This window comes from Diadema antillarum, unplaced genomic scaffold (assembly GCF_040938485.1).
Source record: "Diadema antillarum isolate AM-2024a unplaced genomic scaffold, OU_Dant_1.0 seq00000338_RagTag, whole genome shotgun sequence".
NCBI classification, from domain to species: Eukaryota; Metazoa; Echinodermata; class Echinoidea; order Diadematoida; family Diadematidae; genus Diadema; species Diadema antillarum.
In genome coordinates this window covers 1545831-1570083 of record NW_027271351.1, presented here as the reverse complement: position 1 = coordinate 1570083, position 24253 = coordinate 1545831, and the positions used below count along the sequence as shown (strand labels likewise).

Genomic DNA, 24253 nt, shown 5'->3' with positions numbered 1-24253 from the left:
TGTGAAACGTTCATGAAAATGCTAAAATGTCGGTATATTTTGCCGTTCAAAACGATACGATTTTATACTCAAAAAGTTTGACTGCATTCACCGAAAGCGCGAACTCACGGAAACTACAGCTTAAAACATCACCCCTTTATCTGTGTGCATATCGTACCATTGAATAATACCTAACAGGCTACAATGTTCTAAAATTACAGGAAAAGTGTTACAATGTATTTTTACTGTGAATTTTTAGTAGAAATACACACAAGAGTAGTTGAATTATAGGAATATTTCGAAATTTGAAAAGAGAAACCCAATTCCAGAAGGTTATGCTCGATGTTTAGAAAAGCGTAGACTGGCCAATCACGCAATTGCTCCTATAGGGGATAGCCCAATTGACGTATGGGTAGATATGTTAATGAAGTCGCCTGCATTTTTTTGTTGTGAAGAATGGAGATCAATGCTCCACTGTGCGACGTCGCCATATTACGCAGCGAAAATTTGCGTTTCCTATTTTGCTCTTTGAGAGAAGCGATTGTGCGATCTAGTTCTTGGAGTGACCAATTTTTTCATATCTTACGGAAGGATGTCATTCTCTCAGGGTGATTTGGAGATATGCCTGTCAGTATGGTTGGAATTTGTATAAATTATGGGTGTAACCCGACGGACTAGCAGGATTGTTCCCTTACGAGACGAACGTGGAACCTGGGGTCACGTGGTGCTGATTTCTCTATTATCGTCCATGTTACGTTTCGGTGTCTCGGAGCTACCGTGTTCGCCGTAATGCTTGTTTGGATTTACGCGGAAAATGTCATGTTATGGTCACTGAATGCCCAACATTTGGCTACAGTTGAAGAGGATAGTAACATTCAATGTGATCTGGTAGCCGCAAGTATTGAGGTGTCATCATCAAGCGCGGGAAATCGTGCATTGTAATTCAAGGTGTCACGTGTATGTTGTGGGACCGAATATCCCGACGCGGTGGATTGTTGTTGTTATTTTGTCTACCCAAACTCCTGAAGTGCGGGGAGGAGGTTAGGTGAATTTGTCTCCTCGCTTGGACCTCGCATGTCAACATCCCCACACTGGAAGTTTATGAAGGTGTCTTCTCTGTAATGTCAGGAGTCTAATGCAGAAAAGTAGTGGTCATTAGATCGATGACCACTTGTTTTGACAATATTGAACTGAGCTATCAATAATGATCCGGTTTCGATGACAAGAGAAACGCCGTGCAGAGGTGCCGTATCCTCGGTGCCCCGGCCGCGTAGCCCCTCTCAGCACCTCGCATGTGGTCACAGTTCCCGCTTAGGCTATGTATGGCTGCAATGGCTCCGGCACTGACTGATGCCGCGGCACATACAGGCTCCTTCAAGCTGCCGGCTTCGCCTGCCAATCCTGGCAATAGTGGCCTGCAAGCCAGTCCAGATCAGCCAACCAGTCCAGACCTACCTTCACTAGCAAATGGTCACTCGCCTGCTGTTCCAGGCCTAGGAAATCAATACAATTCCCACACGTCTCTGGAAGTGGACAGCAAAGGTAAACGGCCATCCTCACCAAGAGCAAATTGCTTCAAGATCCATTCACATTTCCTTGAGAACAATAATCATAAGGAAAAGGAACGTGAGGGATGTAATGAAGAGGATCCGTTGCAAAACCAATGTATCGTAAATGGTCATGACAAACATCAGTTGAAAAATAAGTTGAATTCTCTGATTTCCACCATTGGTTCTGGCTTTCTTGTAAATGGTGATGGACATTTAACCAAACAAAACGCACCAAAAACAATGAGTAACTCTGTTGTGTCCTTTGCACAGAAAGAAGTGTTGAATGACATCCATAGATCTACAAAGACACCATCGAAAATGCCGCCTCTAACAATTTCATCAACGGGCAGTTCTAGTCATGCTGGTGCCAAGCACTCGGTTGCTGGCATTGAAACTGTAACTGTGGATGCTAGTAGAAGTAATGGAGATATTGTCGAACAAGATACCAGTGATTCTTCAAGCAATATGTCAAATGATGTGGAAAGCTCTCTTAGCTTGTCACAGTCTACGGTGTTGACAACAGATACCAGTGTTGAACAAGTCTTGTGTGAGCCACCTGATGTAACCAAGTGTGATGATGAACAGAAATCAAAGGAGGAAAATAGATCTAATTCAAGTCAGTCTAGTAGTAGTACCATTCCATCACCCAAAGTGGCAGATAAGGGTGGCAAAGACAAGACAGAAAAGAAACGAATGACAGAGACAGTAACCAAAGTGTCTGATCAAACAAAAGTCAATGGCAGTGGACACTCGAAGCCAAAGGAAAAAATAATATTCCGTGTGATTGGTGAGAACATCTGCACAGTTGGGGACGCCCAAGTGAAGACTGATGATGTCAGTGATATGGAGTACAAACAATCTAGGTTGCAACACAGAGCCAAATACCTGATGGAAAAGTTGCGGCGGTTACAGACTTGCCAGACGGGTGCTCACGTTTATCAGCAAATAGGATCCTTTGTTGAATCAAAACAGTTGAGTCGAGAACACGGTAGCGCTACAAGTACCGCGCCCAATGCCTGCGAGGAATGCCGCAGAAATCGACTCCAACCAAGCAACAGAGCAGGTTATTCAAGAAGCAGCTCGAGTCACAACCACACCTGTACACTGCACGGGGGCACTTCAGAAAGGCAGAGGCATTTGGCCAGACCTTCCTGGTTACCTGCCGGAAAGAGGACTAAACCCAGTACACACATCTCCCAGCACTTACGGGATGGGAAGCAGTCATATAGGGAGGTCAAATCAGTGACGGGTAGACTTCAGGCCAGTCTTGGTCATGTTGAGAGGACAATAGACTCCGATGTCACAGACAGCAGCTCAGGGGGTGAAAGTTGTGACGAGGGAGACGACAGCCTTCCTCATGCACAAGCATCGAGGTCATTTCACAAGATGCCACTGTGAGTCTGTGAAATATACAATAGTACTGTACGAGCTGAAATTTTCGCAGTGGTTTTATTTCCGCAAATTTCGCGAATCGCTTTTGAACCGCGAAAATAATGCGCAAATAAGTAACTTCAGTTAGACCCTCGCAACCGCGAAATCAACAACACGCGAAAATGTCCTCCAAGTAGCAATTCGCGAAAATATCTGTACGCGAAAATTTAAGCTCGTACAGTAATTACTAGTATTAATGCAGTGGAATGCTAGAAAGCAGCCTAGAGGCATGTAAACTGACATTATTAATATATATTGACCAGCTTATGTTTACTTCAATGCAGTTTTTTTTTTCTCTCTTTTAACAGTTTCACTCTGGTACATTGTACTACCGGGTACGCATTATAAATTGTACCTGTGCACATTTGCTGCTGCTAACATGCAGACAACCTACCTGACATTGTTTAGTATGATTTTGATCAATAACAATAAGTCAAACTGTATATGTGGCATTGATTATACACTGTCAATGTACTCTGAACATTATTTTTTTTTTCTGCTAATGAAGAGGTAAATGAGTTCTGCCAAGCTTTTTCTCTTAGTAGTTGATAATATCTGTATGATCTAACAGTTTTGAACTAACTTAGTAATCCATTGATTTCATTGAGAACTAACAGGTGTCTCAAAATTTTGTACAATGTGGTTTTGTTTTCTTTCTTATTTGTGAACTGCAGGCACCGGCGTGCATCTTGGAAATGGGCTATCAACCGGGCAGCTATCGCTAGCAGATGGACTTGGCTCCAAGCTCAGGTATCGGACTTGGAATACCGCATCCGGCAGCAGAGTGACATTTTCCGACAAATCCGTGCTACCAAGGGTCCAGTCACACTGGGAGAACCTCCATCACCCGGGGACTGTCTGAGAGCACCAGGGTTAGGGCACAGAACTGGTAGGAAGCTGACATCTCTTGAAGCAAAGATAGTGATGTTGGAGGGGTCTAACTCCATGTCGCCCTCGAACATTACAAGCCTGCTGAGTAATGTTGACAAGCAGAGTGCAAAACTGAAGCAGTCTCTCCAGAACTGCATTTCTCCAATATCAGGACCATCTGCCCCGAGTGGAACAGGACAAGACTGCAAGACCTCGCCGCCTAGACCGCTGAACGGTCTGACAGACAATGTGAAAACACCAAGCCCTTGCCCCACCCTTAGTGGTGCAAATGCTACAAGCTCACCAAACTACATCGTTGGCCTGGACCAAGTATCAGAGTCTCCGCTTCCAGCAGAAGAACAGTACTGTGCGAGAACTAGACCGGTGAAACACTTCCGCAAACGCAAACTCATCCATTCAGCGGGCCTCTACCAAGTTTGCAGGAAGGCTCAGAAGCTGTCGACTGTGAGGTGTGGCTGCTTTCCTCCGCTGACTCCATGCGTCATGTGTGGGGGACGGTTTAACAACGTTGAGCAGTTTGATGGTGACCAGCTAGCAGCAAATGAACGAATGGCCAGCCTGGACTATGCATTCCATTCTGTGTTGTCTTTCCCAGAAGGTTTGTTAGGCATTCATGTTCTTTTTTGTGTCCTAAAGTTGTATTTATACCTCAAAAAATAGATGGTCAGTTGAGTGCATTGAACTTTATGCTTCCATTTCATGGTTTCTCATAATAGATGCAAAACTAAGGCAAACATTCACTGTTAAAGCAAATTTCTGTGAAAAGTAGTGCTGAAATTCAAGCTATTACTAGTACTTCGACAATGTTCCAACCAGGTTTGAAGAATTACTAGTAAGGCATGCTTCTGATTCTGTTTTTGTTAATAGGTTATTTGATATTAGCACTACAGGCATCAAAATGGCGAAATTGGAAGTCAAATTTTGAATGAAATGGTCATTGTAAAGACATTATTTTGATGACCTACTGTAATTTAGATGTTAAAATAAAAGTACAGGGGAAACTCGGTATAACGAACACTGCTATAACGAGATATCGGTTATTAAGAGGAAATTTTCCCGGTCCCAAATTTCCTTCCACACAAGTCTATGTAAAATGCTACTCTTATAGCGAGATCGGCTATAACGAAATAACTGCTATAACGAGATAAATTTTGTGACTTCCAAACAAAGAAAAACATAGCCAATCAAACCTGTTATAGCGAGGTAAAGCAAAATGTCCTCGGGTAAAGCTTTACTTCGCCTGTGCTATCGCTATCACCTTCCGCGATTGCATGTAAAGCTCGATGCGCCAAAAACTGTCTTGTATACACACATATTTTCTTCAGTGCACTCCAACTAGCACCGCATGTTGTACGTGTATGTGTGTGTGTGCGCGCACACTGATGTATGCAGAAAATGTGGTGGGACGGCCATATGTATACATGACATCATCGTGACGTTTAGCAGGTGTGAGGCAATCTGATGCTGTGATTGGCTTTCTATGTAGGGAATTCCCCATCTTCACACACACGCAGTCATAATGTACATACAGAATGTGTCACATACACACACAGCATTGTGCAGACCTATTCCACACACCCATACCATAACCACATACTAATCCACAGACGATCTTGACACAATCGCAAGCTATATAATTTACAGATTCAAACATCTACAATTAATAAGAAACACATTCTTGATATTGGATTTCATTGGCGAAAAACATCTTCTTACCAATAAAGGTGAGTAATTCCCTCGGGGTCCCTCACATACATTATCAAGTTATCAGTATTGATTGAAAGATGATGGGTAGTCCCACATGTGCAAATTAATGTCTTTATGTTATGCTTTCTTTTATGCCTACTGATATAACGAGATATCGGCTATAACGAGGAAAATGACTCGGTCCCGACCATCTCGTTATATCGAGTTTCCACTGTATTACTAGTTGTCTGATGTATTAAATTCTCCTGTAAACTCATTGCCTATGTTTACAAAATTTCCCTTCTTTATAAATTCTTTGTGAAAAGTTGACCTGCCATTCAAGGTCAAACCGTACTCCTTATGAGCTATCTGTACACAGCTTTCATCATCTTTTATATTTCCCAGGATATAAACGGTAGTCTCTGAGGATTTGTTATATTATCCTGTGTGGGAAAATTGAAAATGTGCCTTGCTGTACATGACCATCTGGATAGGGCATGTAGATTGATAGCAATTGTAAACTCGGAAAAATTCCCTATGTTTGCTTGTTAAGATCTGGCTCGAGTATGATATATGAGTCAGTGTTATTATAATGTTTGGCAGACATACTAACTAGTGATTATTGTTTGGCAGGCTCAGTTAAAAGTGGACTAGGCTCCCCTAACAAGCAGCTGTGTCATGGCAGATACCTGAAATGGTGATTTAATGTTTCCATGCTACTTGTCATGGTAACAATTGAAACCTTTGACCAGAACCCAGGGAACATCGCATATCCTCTGTATCACCATTGCTGTGGTCATTCTCTGCAATTGCAGTGTTATAATGTTGGAGCATGTTGCAGTTGAACTATTTTGCAATACCACAAGTGTGTTGCATCAGGTAAAAGACAAGGGGGTACTAATAGCAGTGTTGCTGGTAGGCTGCAAGGCTAGACGGAACCAGCTGCTGCTTAGTGAATGAACTTCTGATATTTTAATTAGGTTTGTTACAGGTAGAGTATGGCAGCTGAATAATTACTAATAAATGTGTGCATGCAGTCCATTCCCTGTCCCAAGTGTTCAAATTTGTGTACATACTTGTGAATGAAATATTCATCCCTCCTTTCTGCACTAGAAATTCCTGTGGCAGTGCACTTGGGATCTCTCATCAAAAGTGGAGCATGGCAACGGAAACATTCAGCTCGATCCCTTGGGAGAAAGTGAGTTGAGAAATCACATCACAGTCAGCATGGACCATTTACTCAGTTTCTTAAGAACAGAGCCCTCCATAAAAAAAAAAAACATGTGTTTACCACATAAAAATATATTTTCTTAGTATATAATACCCAAGCATCATAGAACAGCTGAGGTGTTCAAATAGTAGTCGTATAGTTGTACGCATGTGACATCATACACTGTAGGAGTCTTCACTTCAAGCAGTGACTGCGCAGATACTTGAAATATTCATAACTTTTGAACGGATTTACCAATTTTCCTCAAACTTTCACTGATGTGTTCTACTAATATTGCTGCATTCTCTCAATCCTTATGTATATGAATGTGGACTTGTCCTTTAAGTCAAAGTTAGAACAATGATGGAAGGAACATAGTAATACATCCACTGCCATGATTTCATTTACTGCTTATAGGTCCCTTAACCAGAAAATGTTCATTTTAAATATGTAGCTCTAATTTCCAGAAATCTGTCATCTGAAGTTTACCACAATTCGTATGAGAGTCCTAGGGAGTTCCTGGTTGCCCTCCATATTCTTCACGTGTATAAAGGCACAACATATGACGGCACTAGAGTATGGTACAGCAACATCAATAAATTGCTATACTTCTTCTGAAAAGCTCTTGTGTAAAACACCCTTTTCTCCCTTAATTTGGACACCTCATCCAGGAAACACAACAGATTACCCAACCGATCTAGAGTCAAGTCACATGGCAAGGACGGCCGCATCAAGAAGTTCCGGAGGAAGGAGAAGCACCATCGGCAGAAGCAGCACTCGGCGCGAGGGTCGGGGGACTCGGCGCGCAAGCGTGAAGACATCAAGAAAGAAAGCAAGGACAAAGAAGCCACCATGGAGAAGGACATTGCTGTCAAGGACGACTTCTCCCTGAAGGAGGAGGATGATGAGGCGGCAAGGTCAAGGAAACTGCTGCATAGGCTTGCGAGACAGAGTGAGTTATAAAAGGGTCTTCAGGTCAAGGGGACAATGCTTTTCCAGTATTGTGATGCCATACAGCCTTTTGCACTCAAGGCCATGTTCACATCTGCTGGACTTCCTCTTTCAGTTCCTCACATTGTAGTTAGTTGTGTGTGTCTTCCTTTTGTATGGTGACATGGTCCTGTTACTTCTGGCATTGCATTAAGTGTTTTTAATTGAAACGTTATTCCCCAAGACAGAACTGCCCCTCTCGACTTTGCTTCATGTTTGTGCAGATGCAAATTCATATATCATCATGCAGACAAAAATTGTCTGGTGATTGATTATTTGTGTAGGGTTAGACTCCTGTGTCCATTGTAGCTTACTTGTTATAACCAAGACCCTGTGTGGAGGTCATGTTTTTGTGGTGTGTTATGCACAGAATGTTGATGTTTATGATTTCAAAGCAAGGTGAAGTATCAGTCGGAGGTGGTAGACCATTAGTGAACATAACAAGTGCAAGAGTCATTATGGAACAGAGTGGCAAATTAAAGCTTCATTGATCCAAGCATGTAAACTAACTTAGCTACATTAACCCCTCACCTAAATAATCTGTGATTTGGTAATTGCCCAGTTCAGGGTTCCATAGAACCGCATGCCTGCATGCATAGGACATCTGAAACTCTTTGTTGGGCAAGTGCAAATAATACCTTGCCCAAATTATGCAGGGCTCGACACTAACTTTTATTTTTGGTGGCCGGATTGGGCCACCAAAATCATTGATTTTTATTTTTTGGTGGCCCGAAAGTAAAATCTGGTGGCCCGAAAAAAAAATCAAGAAAAACATAAGAAATACGAAATCGGTCCTACTGAACATAGAAAATGAAATATTAAGTATTACTGAAGTGATACATGTACCCATGTCTAAAATACATGAAGAGAAAATTCAATCATCTTACCGTTATTCTGAGTTCTAAGATTTAGCAAATAGGCTTATAGATTATTATAAAAGTTGATGCCTATTTAGGTGGTCAAAAGTTACGTTTGAAACGATAGAGTGGGAGCATTTGCAGACATTTGTGAACATCCGACATCTGTTTTGGCATTATAAAGAGCTGGAAGTTATCGTTATTCATTTCTGATTGTAAAAGCAATTATCCAACATTTACTAGTATTTTAACACCGTACGGAGCCGAATGTTACTATTAATTTTTTTTTTTTTCAAATGTAAAAGCAAAGAACTGACATTCATTTTAGCATCTTACGGAGCTGAATGTTATCCTTATTCATTTCTGAACGTGAAAGCAAACATCCCCAATTTATTTTAGCATCTAACTGAGCCGATTGATACCGTTAATCATTTCCAAATGCAAAAGCAATAATCTGTTATTCATTTTAGCATCGTACGGAGCAGAATATTACCGTTTACCATTTTAAAATTAAAAAAGCAAACATCCAACATTTGTTTTATTATCGTACGGAGCCGAATGTTACTGCTGTCCACTTCCGAAAGTGAAATGAATTATCTGACAGTTTAGCATTGTACGGAGCCGAATTTTACTGTTTTTCATTTTTGAACGTCAAGGCAGACATCAGACATTAAATATTTTACCATCAAACGCAGCTGAAAGTTACTGTTACTCATTTCGAAATGTAATAGCAAATATCCGACATTCATTTTAGCATCGTATGGAGCGGAATATTACTGGTATTCACTTCCGAACGTAAAAGCAATCATCTGACATTTATTTTAGCATCTTCCTTGGCCAAATGTTATTGCTATTTACTTTCGAAAGTAAAAGCAAACATCCGACATTTATTATATCATCATTCGGGGTTGAATATCATTGTTATTCATTTCCGAACATCAAAGGGCAAGGGATCATTCGACATTTATTTTAGCATCTTCCGCAGCTTATCTGTTATTGCTATTTACTTCAAACCTGAACGTGAACATCCGGCATTTATTTTACTATCTATATGGAGTTGAATATAATTGTTGTTCATTTCCGAACGTCAGAGCAAAATTAATATCCGACATCTATTTTAGCATCTTCCGGAGCTGAATGTTGTTGCTATATACATTCGAACATAAAAGCAAACATGAGACATTATTCTTATCATTCACCTGAATGTGAACATCCGGTATTTATTTGACTATCTATATGGAGTTGAATATCATGTTTATTCATTTCCGAACGTCAAAGGGATCATTCGACACTTACTTTAGCATCTTCTGGAGCTGAATGTTGTTGTTACTTACTTTCCAACGTAAAAGCAAACATTCGGCATTTATTTTCTCATCGTAAGGAGTTGAATATTATTAGTATTCATTTCCGAACGTCAAAGCTAACATTCCACATTTATTTCAGCATCTTCTGGAGCCGAATGTTATCCTTATTCATTTCCGAACGCAAAACCAAACATCCGACACTTCTTTTAGTATCATACGGAGCCGAATATTACCGTTATTCATTTCCAAAATAAAAAGCAAACATCCGGCATTTATTTTCTCATAGTACGGAGTTGAATGTTATTAGTATTCATTTCTGAACGTCAAAGCTAACATTCCACGTTTATTTCATCATCTTCTGGAGCCGAATGTTATCCTTATTCATTTCCGAACACAAAATCAAACATCCGACACTTATTTTAGTATCATACGGAATCGAATATTACCGTTATTCATTCAAAAATAAAAAGCAAACATCTGACATTTATTTTAGCATCTTACGGAGCCGATTGTTACCGCTGTCCTTCTACAAAAGCAAAGGCAATTATCCGACTTTTTGGAGGCCCGATTGGGCCACCAAAATCTTCATTTCTGACATTTTGGTGGCCCGACGCGCGTTTTTGGTTGCCCCAGGCCACCGGGCCACCGTTAGTGTCGAGCCCTGTTATGCCTATTAGGATAACTTTAAAACACCTGCTGGATGACCCAAGGATACATGTGGAGGTGTGTATGTGTGTTGGGGGGGGGGGGGGAGGAGTGTGTCATGTTGATTTTAGACTTTAAGTGAACTGAATATGAAAGACTCTTGAGATTCAGTTTTCTTCCTCTTTCAGTCTTTGTCAGCCTGCTAAAATATATTGATAGTGCAGTGCCTAAGGAGAGTGAATCCCCAATACTATATGAATTGAGGGAATGCAGCAATAATAGTAAAACACATCAGCAAAGTTTGAGGAAAATCAGACAATCCATTTGAAAGTTATGAATCTTTATGGTGCAGCTATCGCTGAATGAGGAGACCACAACACTTTGTGATGTCATATACGAACAACGCTATAAAGAAATATGAAGAAAGTTAAAAAATTCCCACATTTCTAACACAATGAGGGAGCACTTGACTTACTCAGAAAGCAGGAGGAATAATGTTACCCATCACATGTCAATAACAAGGCGAGTGAATGTTTACTTTTCATAGAACATGAAATTTGACTAGTTTGCAGTATTTTTGGCTATTCAAGGACCCATTTGCTAATTGATAGTTGCTTCCGTCAGTCCATGACACATCAGATCTAATTGGCTTCAGGAGAGTTGATGCTATTGTCGGGCACATGGAGACTTCATTCCGTATAATTGAATTTTATGGTGTTGACCTGGGATTTGATTTGCATTTAAATGCCTATTTTTCTCATTATGAGAAAGGAGAATAAAACAGTGAACCCTTATAAAATGTTTGGGATGCTTGTTGAAAACAGTTACAGAATATGATACAATCATTTTGCTTTTCCTGTTCACTGATTTAGTTCGAAGTTTAGTGTCTTTAAGTTGCAGTGGTAGTGCTGTGTTTTTACCGACATGAGGAAATGTTTGTAGTTTGTTTGTTTGTTTTTTTCCTGTACATTCACCAGTGCTGTAGGCTAATATGCAAAATTAGATAGTTGTGAAACTACATGAAAGTGTAGGTCAGCAGTTCGAAGCATCTTTGCAAAGTGTGTTTGTAGCTTTTTGTATCAATATAGTAGAATATATGCATTTCATAGCTTACAGTGATCAGTCTGACAGGCTTTGAATGAGTAGTTCTCCAGTTTGTTTTTTATGTTGTGCATGTATGGCATGGATTTTTTATATGATTTTCTTTGCATGGTATTCCCAATCACAGAGCTGAAGGCCATTCAGCAAGGCAGGAATAGCAAGTTACTGTCCCGTTCCCGCTCCCAACCAAGCTCTGTTCCCGGAACTCCTAAGAACCCCATGAAGACCTCTGAAACGAGGCAGTGTCGAACAGAAATCAAGAAACGCCGAGCAGCAGAGCTAGCAATTGGTAAGATTGCAAGTTCACATCACATACAGACTGTATTTTAGAAAGGGGGTAGAATGATATTTAAGAGAGAAATGAAACTGGAAATAATAATCGATATGTTTAAATATCATTACGGAATCTTAACAAAAACATGCTGCTTCAGTTTCATGATTTCTGTATCTATTAATATGTTATGTTTAATTTGCTTGGATGATGTGCTTCTGTAGTGTGCTGCAGTATACATATGGAGGCCAATCATTTGACTGAGTAGTTTCCTGGAGTCAAGAGGTGCGTGCATAGCAAATAGCATGCTGGATGTACTGTCAGTGATAAGTACATGTTATGCATGACAAGTAGAAGTAGACTCCTGTAAAATGGAAATTTATGTGTGAGTAATTATTTTGCGCTCAATCAGGTAAGATGAATCTTGCACGTTTTTAATTCCGCGGAAGCAAAATATGATGCAGTGTTGCATACAACAAACAAAATATGTGTACATGTTTGTTTTTTTGTTATGTTTTTTTGTGCTTATTTCATGTCGCATGAACAGCACAAAATTTCCACTTGTACAGTGGTGCATGTATTATTTCGTGTAGCAAGCTTGTTTCATCATATTCAAATTGGCTTTGATGATTAAAAGAAAAAACAGATCAAGAGAATGGGAAAGTTATGGAATGGCATGTTCCATGAATGGTGATATAAGAAGGCACCACATGTGTAATTTGGAGGTGCGGATGATGTCACAAGTGATCTCACATGTCTCCTATCAACCTGACATCAATCTTCAGAAAAATGAACTCTTTTTTACATCAAAGAAACCTTGGCTTCAAATTATTTTAGTCATGGTGAATATGTTATAGTACATTCTTCTTCATAAACCAATGAAAGACTTGTTAGGCAATGGCATTGCCTCTTGTGATTTGCATGTGGTGTTGTGACCAATTTTTCCACTCAATGCATTGATTCCATGGGTCCAAATTTGATGAAACATCTACCGTTTCTGCTCATCAAATTCAATTTAATTAATTAAAGTTAATCTTTCATATGGTGTGGAAGTGCACATACATTCCTCTTGTGGAATGATGCAGATTTCCATGTTGACTCAAGACAATTCAATGTGTTTGCTCCGTGAATCTGCCATGAATACTATCTGTTGAAAGTAAAAATGCTGATGCTAATTTTCAAGTGTACATGGAAGTCTCTTTCAAATTGTAGGACGTCTACAAAAGCAAACTTTATGTACTATAGGAACAGAGTGTTATCTGTTGTGATATTGTGTTATGTTCTTTCATATTTAGTTGTCAATGTTTTAAAAAATGTTCAACGTAACAATGATAAACAAGACATATGAGAAGTGTATGTTTGTCAGTATTAGCCAGTGTAAGTGAATTAAGTACCTATGTGTCCCTCTGCTTTCCTACAACCCTAGCTGCCCTGCACAAGAGTCGGGAAAGAAGCATGTCGCTGCCAAACATTGATGTTGGGGATCCGGCCCTGTCTGCGCCTTCCACGCCAGCATCCATAGATGCCCGCTCCCCCACCCAGCAGCTCTCCCACTCGCTGCCCTCCAACTCTCTCCAGAGCATTCTGAGGAACAAGAAAGGCATTGTGGAGTCCTACGACATCGACAACATCGTCATACCATACTCAATGCTGGCGTCCACACGGGTGGAGAGGCTCAACTACAAGGAGATCGTCACTCCAAAGTGGCGGGAGGTAGAAGTGGAGCTGGATGACAACATGGGCAGAAGCAATCACGAGCACACAGACAGTGAGGAGGAGTTTGAGGTGAGAAAAAAACAACTGATTTTATGCTCTTAAACAGTTGTGGCACGTGTCCTGAATGGGATGCCTTATCAATGAAATGTAACAATTTCTTTGAAGATTGGCGGATTACTGTGACAGGAATTGGGGGAGTCCCTGGAGAACCAAAATGAAAAGAAATGTCACAAACATTCTTTGATCCCAGAGCATGGCATCAGACACACTTCTACCACACACAGCTTGTAAAGATTGCTTGCTAATGGTGCCCCTTTGGTGTGCAGTTTCTGTCTGACTACACAACATTCAAACACCTATACAATGAGCATTGCAAGTGTACAAAGTAGTGAATGGTCAAGAGTGCGATGACACAAGGTTTCGCATGAGGTGAAAGATCTACTCAAGTAGGTGAAGCTAGGTTGAATAGTGCGCCTCATCTTTTACCGAGTGTGAAATCTTGTTCCACTGCATGAGTAAAAACCATACACTATTGCACGAGTAAAGACCATACACTATTTGCTTTATACAACCAGCACCTCAGACATCAACAGATGTGGTCCACACGGATTCTTGAATTTAGCAAAGAAATTGCAACCATTTTCTTGAAAGGCGAATGAGTAGCACAGTCACAGTCAGTCTATAAATTGTATGTACTGTACATTTTTACACAAGCAAAACCAACACGCGATCGGTTGAAGTTGTTTACAGTAAAATGAGTGACAAAATGCGCACTTGTAAGCACACTCGTAATTGTTGAGTGCATGCGGCAAAGGTTTGTTTATTGTGACATCAGAGCCATGCAATGGAACAAAAGCTTCGAGTCAATCGTGAGTTTATCATGGGAGTCATTGGAAATTGGTGACATCAGCCATGCAATATCCATTTTTGCTCAAACAATATTGCATGACTGACAGCGACAGCATGCAATTGAACTTTTAACTGAAAGTTAGGTGATGTCAGAGCAATCTACCAATCGGATAGCTACATTGTTGTATAGTAGTGCTGTATGTGTGGGAAAAGCTGCTCTGGACATTTTTACTTGATTCTCTCTCAAAAGCAAAATAAGAGGTGATGGTATACCCCTTTCGGTCACTCTCTGGTGAGGGCCAGACCCGAGCTAAGTTGTAAAATTTTGAGTTTATGAATGGCACAGTCTATTTTGGCGCTGCTGTAGGCTAGTGCCAGGCACAGGCCTCGCGCAGACCGAAGGGTTCATGAACTATAGCAGCACCAGGCTCCAGCCAAAATTCCATGCATGGTCACAGGTCACAATTACCTGGCCGTGCCTCTACCAGAGCGTGCGTTCAGTTACCATGGCAGTTATCCCTTACGTGGCCCAGTTCGTTAATGGGTATCGTAAAAGAAGTGTGGATCTGCCATAGTTACTGAATGCAATTTTTACTTCTTGGCGCGGGCTATTTTAGCGCAGGCCAGGAGCTGGCCGAAAATACATGAGTTACTGAAAGGGGTAATAGTCCCCCAGAGAGACCAGAATGTTGATGTCTGTCTTTTACATGAAAATGCACTTGTTGAGTGACTGTGGTGCTGTGCAAGAACTTCTGGCTGTTTTACAGGGATTGCTTGTGACTGTAGGTTTGATTCATGGTCCACCCTGTTGTTGTTGTTGTTGTGTTCAGTGTACATGGAGCATGGAGGCAATGGTTCGTGCCTGTTTATCAAGCTGATGCTTTTCTGTTGCTAGAAAGATTTTTGTTATTCATGGAATATGTAAAAAATGAAAATGTTGGAATTGGGTTTGTTTTTTAAAAAATGTATATTTAGAGCACATTTCCTCCTGTGGTAATTAAGTTTCCTCAACATTTTCTGTTAGATTCAGGCAAAGAATAAAATGATAGTAGTAATCACATTTTCTACTCAATAGATAAGTAAAGGATGCCAGTACTTGCAGGAGAGAGGCTGAGCCTGACTCCTAGGAAAGGGATTGCACTGAATACAATGTATTCAATTTTGTTGAAAGATTTCATTTTATCTAATATACTCTGCCATGAATAGTAGCTAGTCACCATGCAGTATGGAGTAAAATTGGACACTTGGAGCCTTCCCACCATGCAGTGGTGTTATTGCCCAAATTTAAGCTGAAGGACTCAGGGAGTACAACGCTTGTATGATGACTGTACGTGACTCCTTTTCATGTGCAATTCTCATACGGCCGTTGAGATGCCTCGAACACTATGGCTTTAGTGGCAACTTAATTCAGGCAAATTTTGTATGACACTGCAGTTACTTGAGGCAATCTTATGCATGATATGTTTTGAGAGATCGATGCCCATGTTTCACTTCATGTCCCTGAAGAATGATGTAAACCAAATTGATCAGACTGAATTCAAAGAAAGAAAGGTGATGAACATGGGTATAACAAAATTTCGATTACTTGTAGCGAAATAAAGATTCAGGCCTCAACGTTATCCACTCTTAGTTTTTTTTTTTTTTTGTGTGTGTGTGTGTGTGTTAATTTATTCGATTAGAACAAAATTAATGATGATAGAAGGAAAGAAAACGGCCGGTTCTGAGGACTTTGTGGAGTCCAATGTGTATCATTTCTCATGAGCTAATATGACCTGCATAAACTGTCTTGTTTGAAATGAGATCGAAGTTAAGGTTTGAAAAAACTAATGATAAAATGTTAATTGATGTAGTTTTCCTTTGTAAGGTTGTGGTTGTTATTCTTCTTTTTTATATTATATATAATAGATTTCAAGGGGTATAGAATATCTTCACCATGAAGTAGATACCTGTGCATTGAGTTTTATGTCCCCTTCTCAGTGGTGAGATGTTGAAGTGGCAGCAAAATTTGTAGAGCAGCTTCACGGGCAAACATTGAGGTGCTGACTGAATTCGGCGTGAAGCAGCCGCATGGTGGAATGCCTTCTCTGAGTGGGGGGCTCGAATTGTGAGTCATCAGTTTACACTGATTACTCACTGAAATAGGAGATGCAATGTAGATCCAGGCTGCAGACAGAAGCCTGTGTTTGGTAGGGTAAGGGAGAGGGAGTGCACAGGGCAAAGGAGTGCAAGAAAGAGAAGATTTGAGAGGTGGATAATCTAAACTTAGCAGATGTGTGTGTTTTTGAAATAACCACCTCCTGGTATTAAGAAGATGAATCAGATATATCGTTGATAGAAGATGGAAACAAAGAGTGAGAAATAGCAAGGCAAACTTTACTCAGAAGACTTGTGATTGGTCTTGTCTAAAAGTTAAAGGCACAATTTACCATTTGAAGACGAAACAAAAACCTAGCTTTTGTGCTTCAAAATAGTTTTAAAATGTGAGTGAGGGATAGAAACAACCAGTGTAAAAAAGTTAATCAGTATAATCAATGTTAAATATTGTTAAATGTTAGAAATGTGAACAATAGATGTAATAAGATTGTGTCTAGACTAAACAGTCTGCAGTTATGGTTTAATGAGAAAAATAGTGATATCTCCTTATACAGATTTTAGGCTTTATTGCAAAATTTTTACATGGCAGGATGTTTTGTGATACAAGTGACCTACACATATGCATCAAATGTGATCATTTTAACATTTTTGAAATCACCGTTCCCAAAGGTAAACAGTACCTGGCAGTTATGTGGTATTGTTAAGAAAGAACGGCTTGCACATTTTGTGCTCCTTTTTCGTTAGTGTTTTTTTGACATTTCATAAATGTAAGAAATGTATAGACCAAATGCTGAAATCCTGAATATCGTATAATTCCGACCTCAGATTTTCATTGGAAATTGTTATCGCACGTACTACATATTAACATCTGCATTCATGCATGTTGCATGTGTGGTCTTTCTATCAGATTCTTCTTTTCTTTTTCAAAGTTTGTGTTCAAATATGCCACAATCGGGATAAAAATTGAGGTGGAATTTTTGTTACAGGACTATCACATCATATATCTGCTCATTATGTTCATTGAATTGTTGCCATCTAGTAAGTAAGACATTATGAGAGTTTGATATGGGAACAAAAGTGAGTCAATAGTCACTACTATACTGGTCATATAGTTACAAGTGAAAAGATGATTTGGGAAGATTTAATGTACGTATGTTACTTATTAAACTGCAAGTATTTCCCACCGAATGATGGGTTTTGTGTATTAGCACCAATCATAAATAAGCAAAGTTTTTAAGACTACACATATACTGACTATACAGCTGAGTAGATGGTGTCAAGTGTTTGTTTTTCATGATGATGTTGGTGCGTCTTAAAAGCTGAGATATTGGAAAACTTCTGCAAAAAACAGAGCAATTATTCTAGAGCATTGGCTTCTGGATTTCAGAATGCTTTTATGCTTGGATTTATTACAGCTTAGAAAATTAAGATTTCTGGTGCAACCAAACTGAACATATTTGTTTCAATTATGTGAGATGAATTTGGTGTAGGCAAGTAAATTTTGATTGTTAACAACAACAACAAAAACATCCGACCGTAATAACATAAATTAATGAGTACTGTTTTGCTAAGGCTTTATTGAGGGCAGGAAAGTGCAAGTGATACGTGTGCAATGTCTATGCAGTCAAATCTGGCTAAAGTAGACAAACTAAAAATATTGAGACAAACATGAGAAATTAGCCTTTGTCTATTATGCGTAAGTCTCCTCACGTGATAACCCAGTCTGAGTAGCATCACGGTTGTTATCATCTATTCCCTTGACGCAGTCACGAATGTTTACCACAGGTTTGACTGCTGTCCAGCAATAATCATAATTGCGGGCAAAGTAGATGTTCAATATGATGTCATGCATTAACTGCCAAGTGTGAGGCATCAGACCTTCGGACAACTAATTAAACCAGCACGGTGGAGCTGCGCAAGTCTTGATCAAACATACCCTTTGACATTCAGATACTAAAGCTGTTGTGAATGGGGAAAGTGGCCAAGGTAAATGTGTGAATATTATTTCACACTGTCTTGTCACAAAGAGGAAAAATTAGAAAAGCCATTGCAAGTACTTGGTAGTGGTGGTCAGTCCTTTGCAACAAGAGATCCTGCACTCACCAATTTGTAGAGAAACCCATGTACATTACTTTACTGTAGTACAATTATTTTGTAGCAGGAAAACACCTTTAATAAAGTCAACCTTGGTTTAAGTCGACCTCGCAGAAGTCAAATAATCGCCTAAGTCGAAGGTTTTTTTCAAGTCCTCTTCTCTTTATACTTTATTGATTTTAGTTCCGCATAAGTCAAATTTTCTCTAAGTCAGTGCTATATATAATGGAACGAATAAACAGTAAAAATACATAGAGTGTACATAATGTTGCTGCCTGAATTTCAACTTCGTTGTAACCGGAATTTCGTTATAACGGGAGTGCGCTGTAGTAAAGTTAAGTATGTGTATGCACTTCTCTCAGTTGCTTCGTCTGCAAGAAATACTGTATATATGAGATGTTATCTTTGTGATGGTTTAATTTTCGTGAATTTTGCGAATTACTGTTAGCCTGCGAATTTTACAACATGCGAAAATGTCGCCATGCGCTAGAGTATCAGTGCACTTACAATGTTCTCGGTGTCAATTTGCGAAAACACCATCTTGTGAAAATGTCGGTGACCTCTTCATTCGCGAAAATGTCTGTATGCAAAAATAGCAGCTTATACAGGGGTCATGTATCAAAGGGACATGTGACATTTAATGGAATCGCATCAGCATCGTCTCCTTGTAATTTTAGAAGTTATTCATGTTTTCTGGTGATCCTCATTGCATCAGTATCATGTGTTATGGCAATAACTTTATCGCAGTCTTGATGTAAAGCCTTGACAGCAGCAAGTTCTGCACAGACTTGATTGCTGTACAATTATTGTGCATACACGTACGTATACAAGCTGTGTGGAGCTTAGCCAGATCATGCGCAGTTTGAGCTTCACTGAGGTTGTGATGTAAAGAATTGTATAGTAGCAGTGAAGATGTAATGTAATTATCTGAATATGCATACTGTTTACTAAGCAAGTGGTCATTACAGAGCAAAAAGAGTTCCCTTGTCTGTTTAAAAGAAGAATGACTCTTGAAGGTGGACATATATTTAGACCAAGGAGGTATCACTCATGTATCTCCTTGTTTAGATATTCATTAGTGCTGGATCCTCAGTGCTGCGAATGTATTTCAAATGTCTTATGCCTTTGTTACATTCAAATATTCACGTTGACATGTAAACTAGGTTTAGATAATTCCTCAAACCATATAGAAATGCATTGTCTATCTAATGTATTGGTGATATGCTTGTCTTGACACACTCATGATTGAGAGTGAAGTGAATGAATGCTGAATGTCGAAGAACCTCGTAAACTTCTCAAATAATCTACGTCCCTGAGTTCTAAAACCTTAGTCATTCGTAGAGTACAACCATTCAGTGATAGCATCGGTTTTTGAAAGACTGAACTGACATGGTCAAGATTCTGCTGCATGTACTGAGATTTACAGTCCTGATCAGTGTGTGCTTTTGTATTGGTTTGCATATTGAAGAGTGATATCCATTATGTTTGTGAATTTTGACATTTTATGGAGCCAATGTGCTACTATTATTGCTGGTTATTAGTTAACTCCTTAAATGAAGTTTTCTGATTATTTCTTCTTCCTTTTTTTTTGTCTCCCATTAGGAGAACACCTCAGACTCTGAGTTTCTACAAAGACACAGCGCCTGTGAATCGATTGAGAAGCAGAAGTTTCTTGTGAGTGTTGTCGACCATGGCATCCCGGGGAGGAGGTCGCGTCGTTCCAGACACAGCAGCATAGGGAGCGGTGCAGACCCCCATTCACCAGATCTTCATGTCGATCACCTGTCCCCCGGCATGCAGTCCTCTGCATCTCCTAGCCCCTCACCTGTCACGACCCCAGACCAGTGGAGCAACAGTGGCGGCAGCAGTGTCTTCAACCTGAGTGGGAGTCGTTCGATGCGCTTCAGTGCCTTAAACCGCCGTAGGTCGTCGAGCATGAGTGAGCCATTGTTTGCGAAGCAGCCCGAGGATGCTGCAGCCAGCTTGATATGGACTCGCAGGCAGTTTCCTCTCAACACGAGCGAGATGGAGGACGTGAACGCCTACCCCGAGTCGGAACCGTCCACTCGTCCAAGCTCCAGAGCGAGTTGCGCCACCCACCCGGAGAGTGTCACCTCGAAAACAGAGTCCCAGGAAGTGAACTTTATTTCCGAGGCAGAGAACTCGGATCCAGAACCCATGGACTTAGATGATCCCAATGATCCCGAGTGGACAGTCGTGGAAGATCAGCATAGGTCACGGAAGCTTGAGGGAACCAGTGCAAGTGAGAGCCTTGTCCTCAAGCTAGCCAAGAGGTGAAAACTCACGTGGCCATGTGTGGATGTGTTATTCATGATGGTCCCACTGTGTTTGACATCTCTTTGAATATGGGATGACTTGATGCAGACCTTAGTGTTCATCTTCTTTTCTTTTTCTTTTTTGCTGTCCCTCATGCTTGTTAAAGTGCTCCCACTCTACCATTTATTTCATCCTAACAAATATTGGACCCCAAATCATTGAAACATACATGCTATTTAACTGTACAGTCTTCAGACTTCCGTGCTAGTGTAAATGCCAGTGATCTGTGACCTCAGTTAGGGCTAACTTTTCGTTTTACATACATATATGTGATTCATCCCCCCCCCCCCCCACACACACACACACACACACATCAATGAGCTAGTAGGTCTTTCATGGGCCAGCAAAAATATGTACTTCTACTTCTTCAGAGAGTTAAATGTAGGTCTGTGTGAACATTTTATTGTAGGTTCTCTATGCGTATCACATGCACTTGGAGGTTATTGTTCTTTTTGTCATGTTTTTTTGGAGCATGAAAGTATATTTGTGAAATTGCCTATCTAGATCGTTTATAGTCAACAGGTGTTGTTGGATGTTCCATTACGCATGCAAGTTTAATTGTACATCAATTTTTTTGGTATTTCAAAAGGTTATTCGTAAATGAGGTTTTATAGTGTAAGATCTTATTGTCTGACTATATGATGATGTTTATCAAATTAGGAAATTCTTTGCTTTGACATCATAGTACAAAAGTGGTTTGTTTGGTTACTGTAAGGACCATTACACATTTATCAAATCCAAATCAGAATTTTGTAGGCTCTTACAAATTTTCAGTTAAATTTTCCTACAGAAAAAAGTAGTACTTATTCAAAGAACCATAAGATTTCAAAACAAAAAATGAGAGAGAATAAAAAGTACCAAAAAAAAAAAAAGAATAATAATTAATTCTTAGAGTGGTAGAATTTTGGCTTGTTTGATATAGTGAGTCATCTGTCAAAAATATATGCATGAACCGACCTGTCACACTTAATTCAGTTCCAGCACTTATTTTTTCTGTGTTATTGAGATTCTGTTTAGCGTGTTGGAGGTGTCACATGGGCACTCACAAGTATTGTTGATGTGTTAATTCAGAGACAAGCTTGACAGGAGGGACAGTAACTCCAGAGGCTGTATCTGCAGCCGAGCGATACAAAACCCACAATCCCATGAAAATGAAATCTTCAACTGCTTGACAGAGACTGTGTTTAATCCACTTTGGCACCAAATGATTGCGTTCAGGCAGTACAGCTTCTCGCTAGTTTTCCTGTTCTACTAGAGCTCGCCAAGTTAAGAGATAGGAAGGTCGTACTAATAATTCTCTGCATCTGCCCTCATGGTGGGGTGACATTGTACAGATTGTAGATACTGTAAATGCCAGTGTATATAGCTCTCTAGTTTTGTTGATTGGCTTGTGAATACGGGAAAATTTCATCAAAACTGAACAGAGTATGTAGGATATATTGTAAATACTAGCTTCTAGTTTTATGGACACAGAGTGAAGTGTGCCTGAAAGTCCCATTCAGTTGTTTGGCGTTGTCCGTAGATCTGTTTGACTCTGAACAAGAGGGAGCGAATGTGCAGCTTCAGTGAGAGGTCTACCAGACTTGTGTTTGTCCCAGTTTTATGAGACTTCAAACTGATTGTTAGGGCAGGGAAATTGGCTTAGCCTCCATGTTTTTCCTTTACAGGTGAAGTACAGTAACCAAGTTTGATTATCGCCTTGCAGTCATGTACATAAAAAGGTTATCGCAAACTCTTGTAACGAGAATGGGAATTCGTCTGTGTGTCTGTGTGCGTGTGTATTTTTGCTCTCAGTGTAGCAAAAACTAGAACTAACTTACAAAAAAAAATACAAATATGTAACATTCTTATAAAAATTGCAAAAATAAGTTAAAAGTTAAAAAGTGTAGCACTCACAGACATCTGTTAATAAGAAAAAGATATTTTGTGCTGCTGTTGTATGTACAATGTATTAAAATGTAATCTCATTTTAACGTTTTGAAGAGTTCTTATTATACATTCACATGTTTGTACTGTTCACTCATTGCAAGCACATGGTTATGTGTACACATGTTTTTATGGTTACCAGCAGTGCTGTTGTACCATGTGTTACACTGAGATTATATTTTCACCTATCCAAAGTCTACCACAATAATCTGTGAAGCTAGTCGAGGCCATGTACATGTAACTTTTACTGTAAGATAAAAGTGGTTTACATGCATTTACATCTGTACATCTAGTGGTTTGTTTTCTCATTTGAATAGAAAATAAAAGAATGGATGGGAAATGTTACCAGGCTAGTAAAACGGCCTAACAGTCTCCTCTCTTTTCGTACTGAGAATCAGAATGGGCAGAACAACGTAGTACTACACATGTAGTTCATTTGGCTCTACTACACACCAAGATGCGTGATGCACACAAAAATCTTGTAAATCCGTTTGTGTGTGTGTGTGTGTGTGTGTGTGTGTGTGTTCGTGTATGTGTGTGTGTGCGTGTGTGTTGCGCATGTGCTCTATTAGAATAGGATTGAGGTTGAGATGTTATCCTGATTATTATGCCTCCACTCCAACAGGTGGCAAATGCATTATGTTTTTGTCTGTCTGTCCATACGTCCATCCATCCATCCATCCGTCCATTCCACATCCTGTTATCAGGATATCGGAAAAACGGCTCCATGAATTTTCTTAGTAGGTTGTACAATGTACTTGGCCCAGATATGCTACCATGGGGTCTAGATGAGCTGAATACTAAGTGGGTGTTGGGCAAAATCTGTAAAGGTCAAAGGTGACTAGACATTTAGCTATTTAGGTATTTTTTCAGCTGTAATTCCAACAGAAATGTCTCGTCATGATATAATTGATAGAAAAAGGGGAAACTATATTCATTTATTTCTATGACATATTAATTGTGAAAGGTCAAAGGATTGTACTTCTGAAGAAACCAAAAGGCATTGGATTTTTAGTCATTTCTTCAGCCAAAAATGTCCTGTGATGATGGTGGATGATGGATGAACATGATAGTGGAGATGGGTCAAAGTTCAAGGTCAAGGGTCACTGTACTTCATGAAAAAATGTCATTCTTTTGTCATAATTTCAACAAAAAGTCTCCAGCAGGAAAATTGTGATAAGAAGGATAGAAATACATGTACATGTAAATCAATTACGAGTAGTTCGTAAGTCTGTGATAAAAGCGCCAAAGGTCAATGCAAAAGGTCACCACAATGAAGTCAAAGAATTCCATGGCTAGGAGTTCCCATAGGTGTACAGTTA

The 24253-nt window shown here is 39.8% G+C and overlaps 1 protein-coding gene across 1 annotated transcript; it reads left to right on the top strand.

The window, feature by feature from the left end:
- The first annotated feature begins 578 nt into the window (after window positions 1-578).
- Window positions 579-23275, top strand: LOC139730825 (uncharacterized). Its single transcript, XM_071641697.1, has 7 exons — window positions 579-2923; window positions 3635-4449; window positions 6651-6735; window positions 7419-7699; window positions 11772-11933; window positions 13342-13700; window positions 20271-23275. The coding sequence occupies exons 1-7, from the start codon at window positions 1272-1274 to the stop codon at window positions 20964-20966; spliced, it is 4050 nt and encodes a 1349-aa protein (XP_071497798.1). The 5' UTR covers window positions 579-1271; the 3' UTR covers window positions 20967-23275.
- Window positions 23276-24253: the final 978 nt, after the last annotated feature.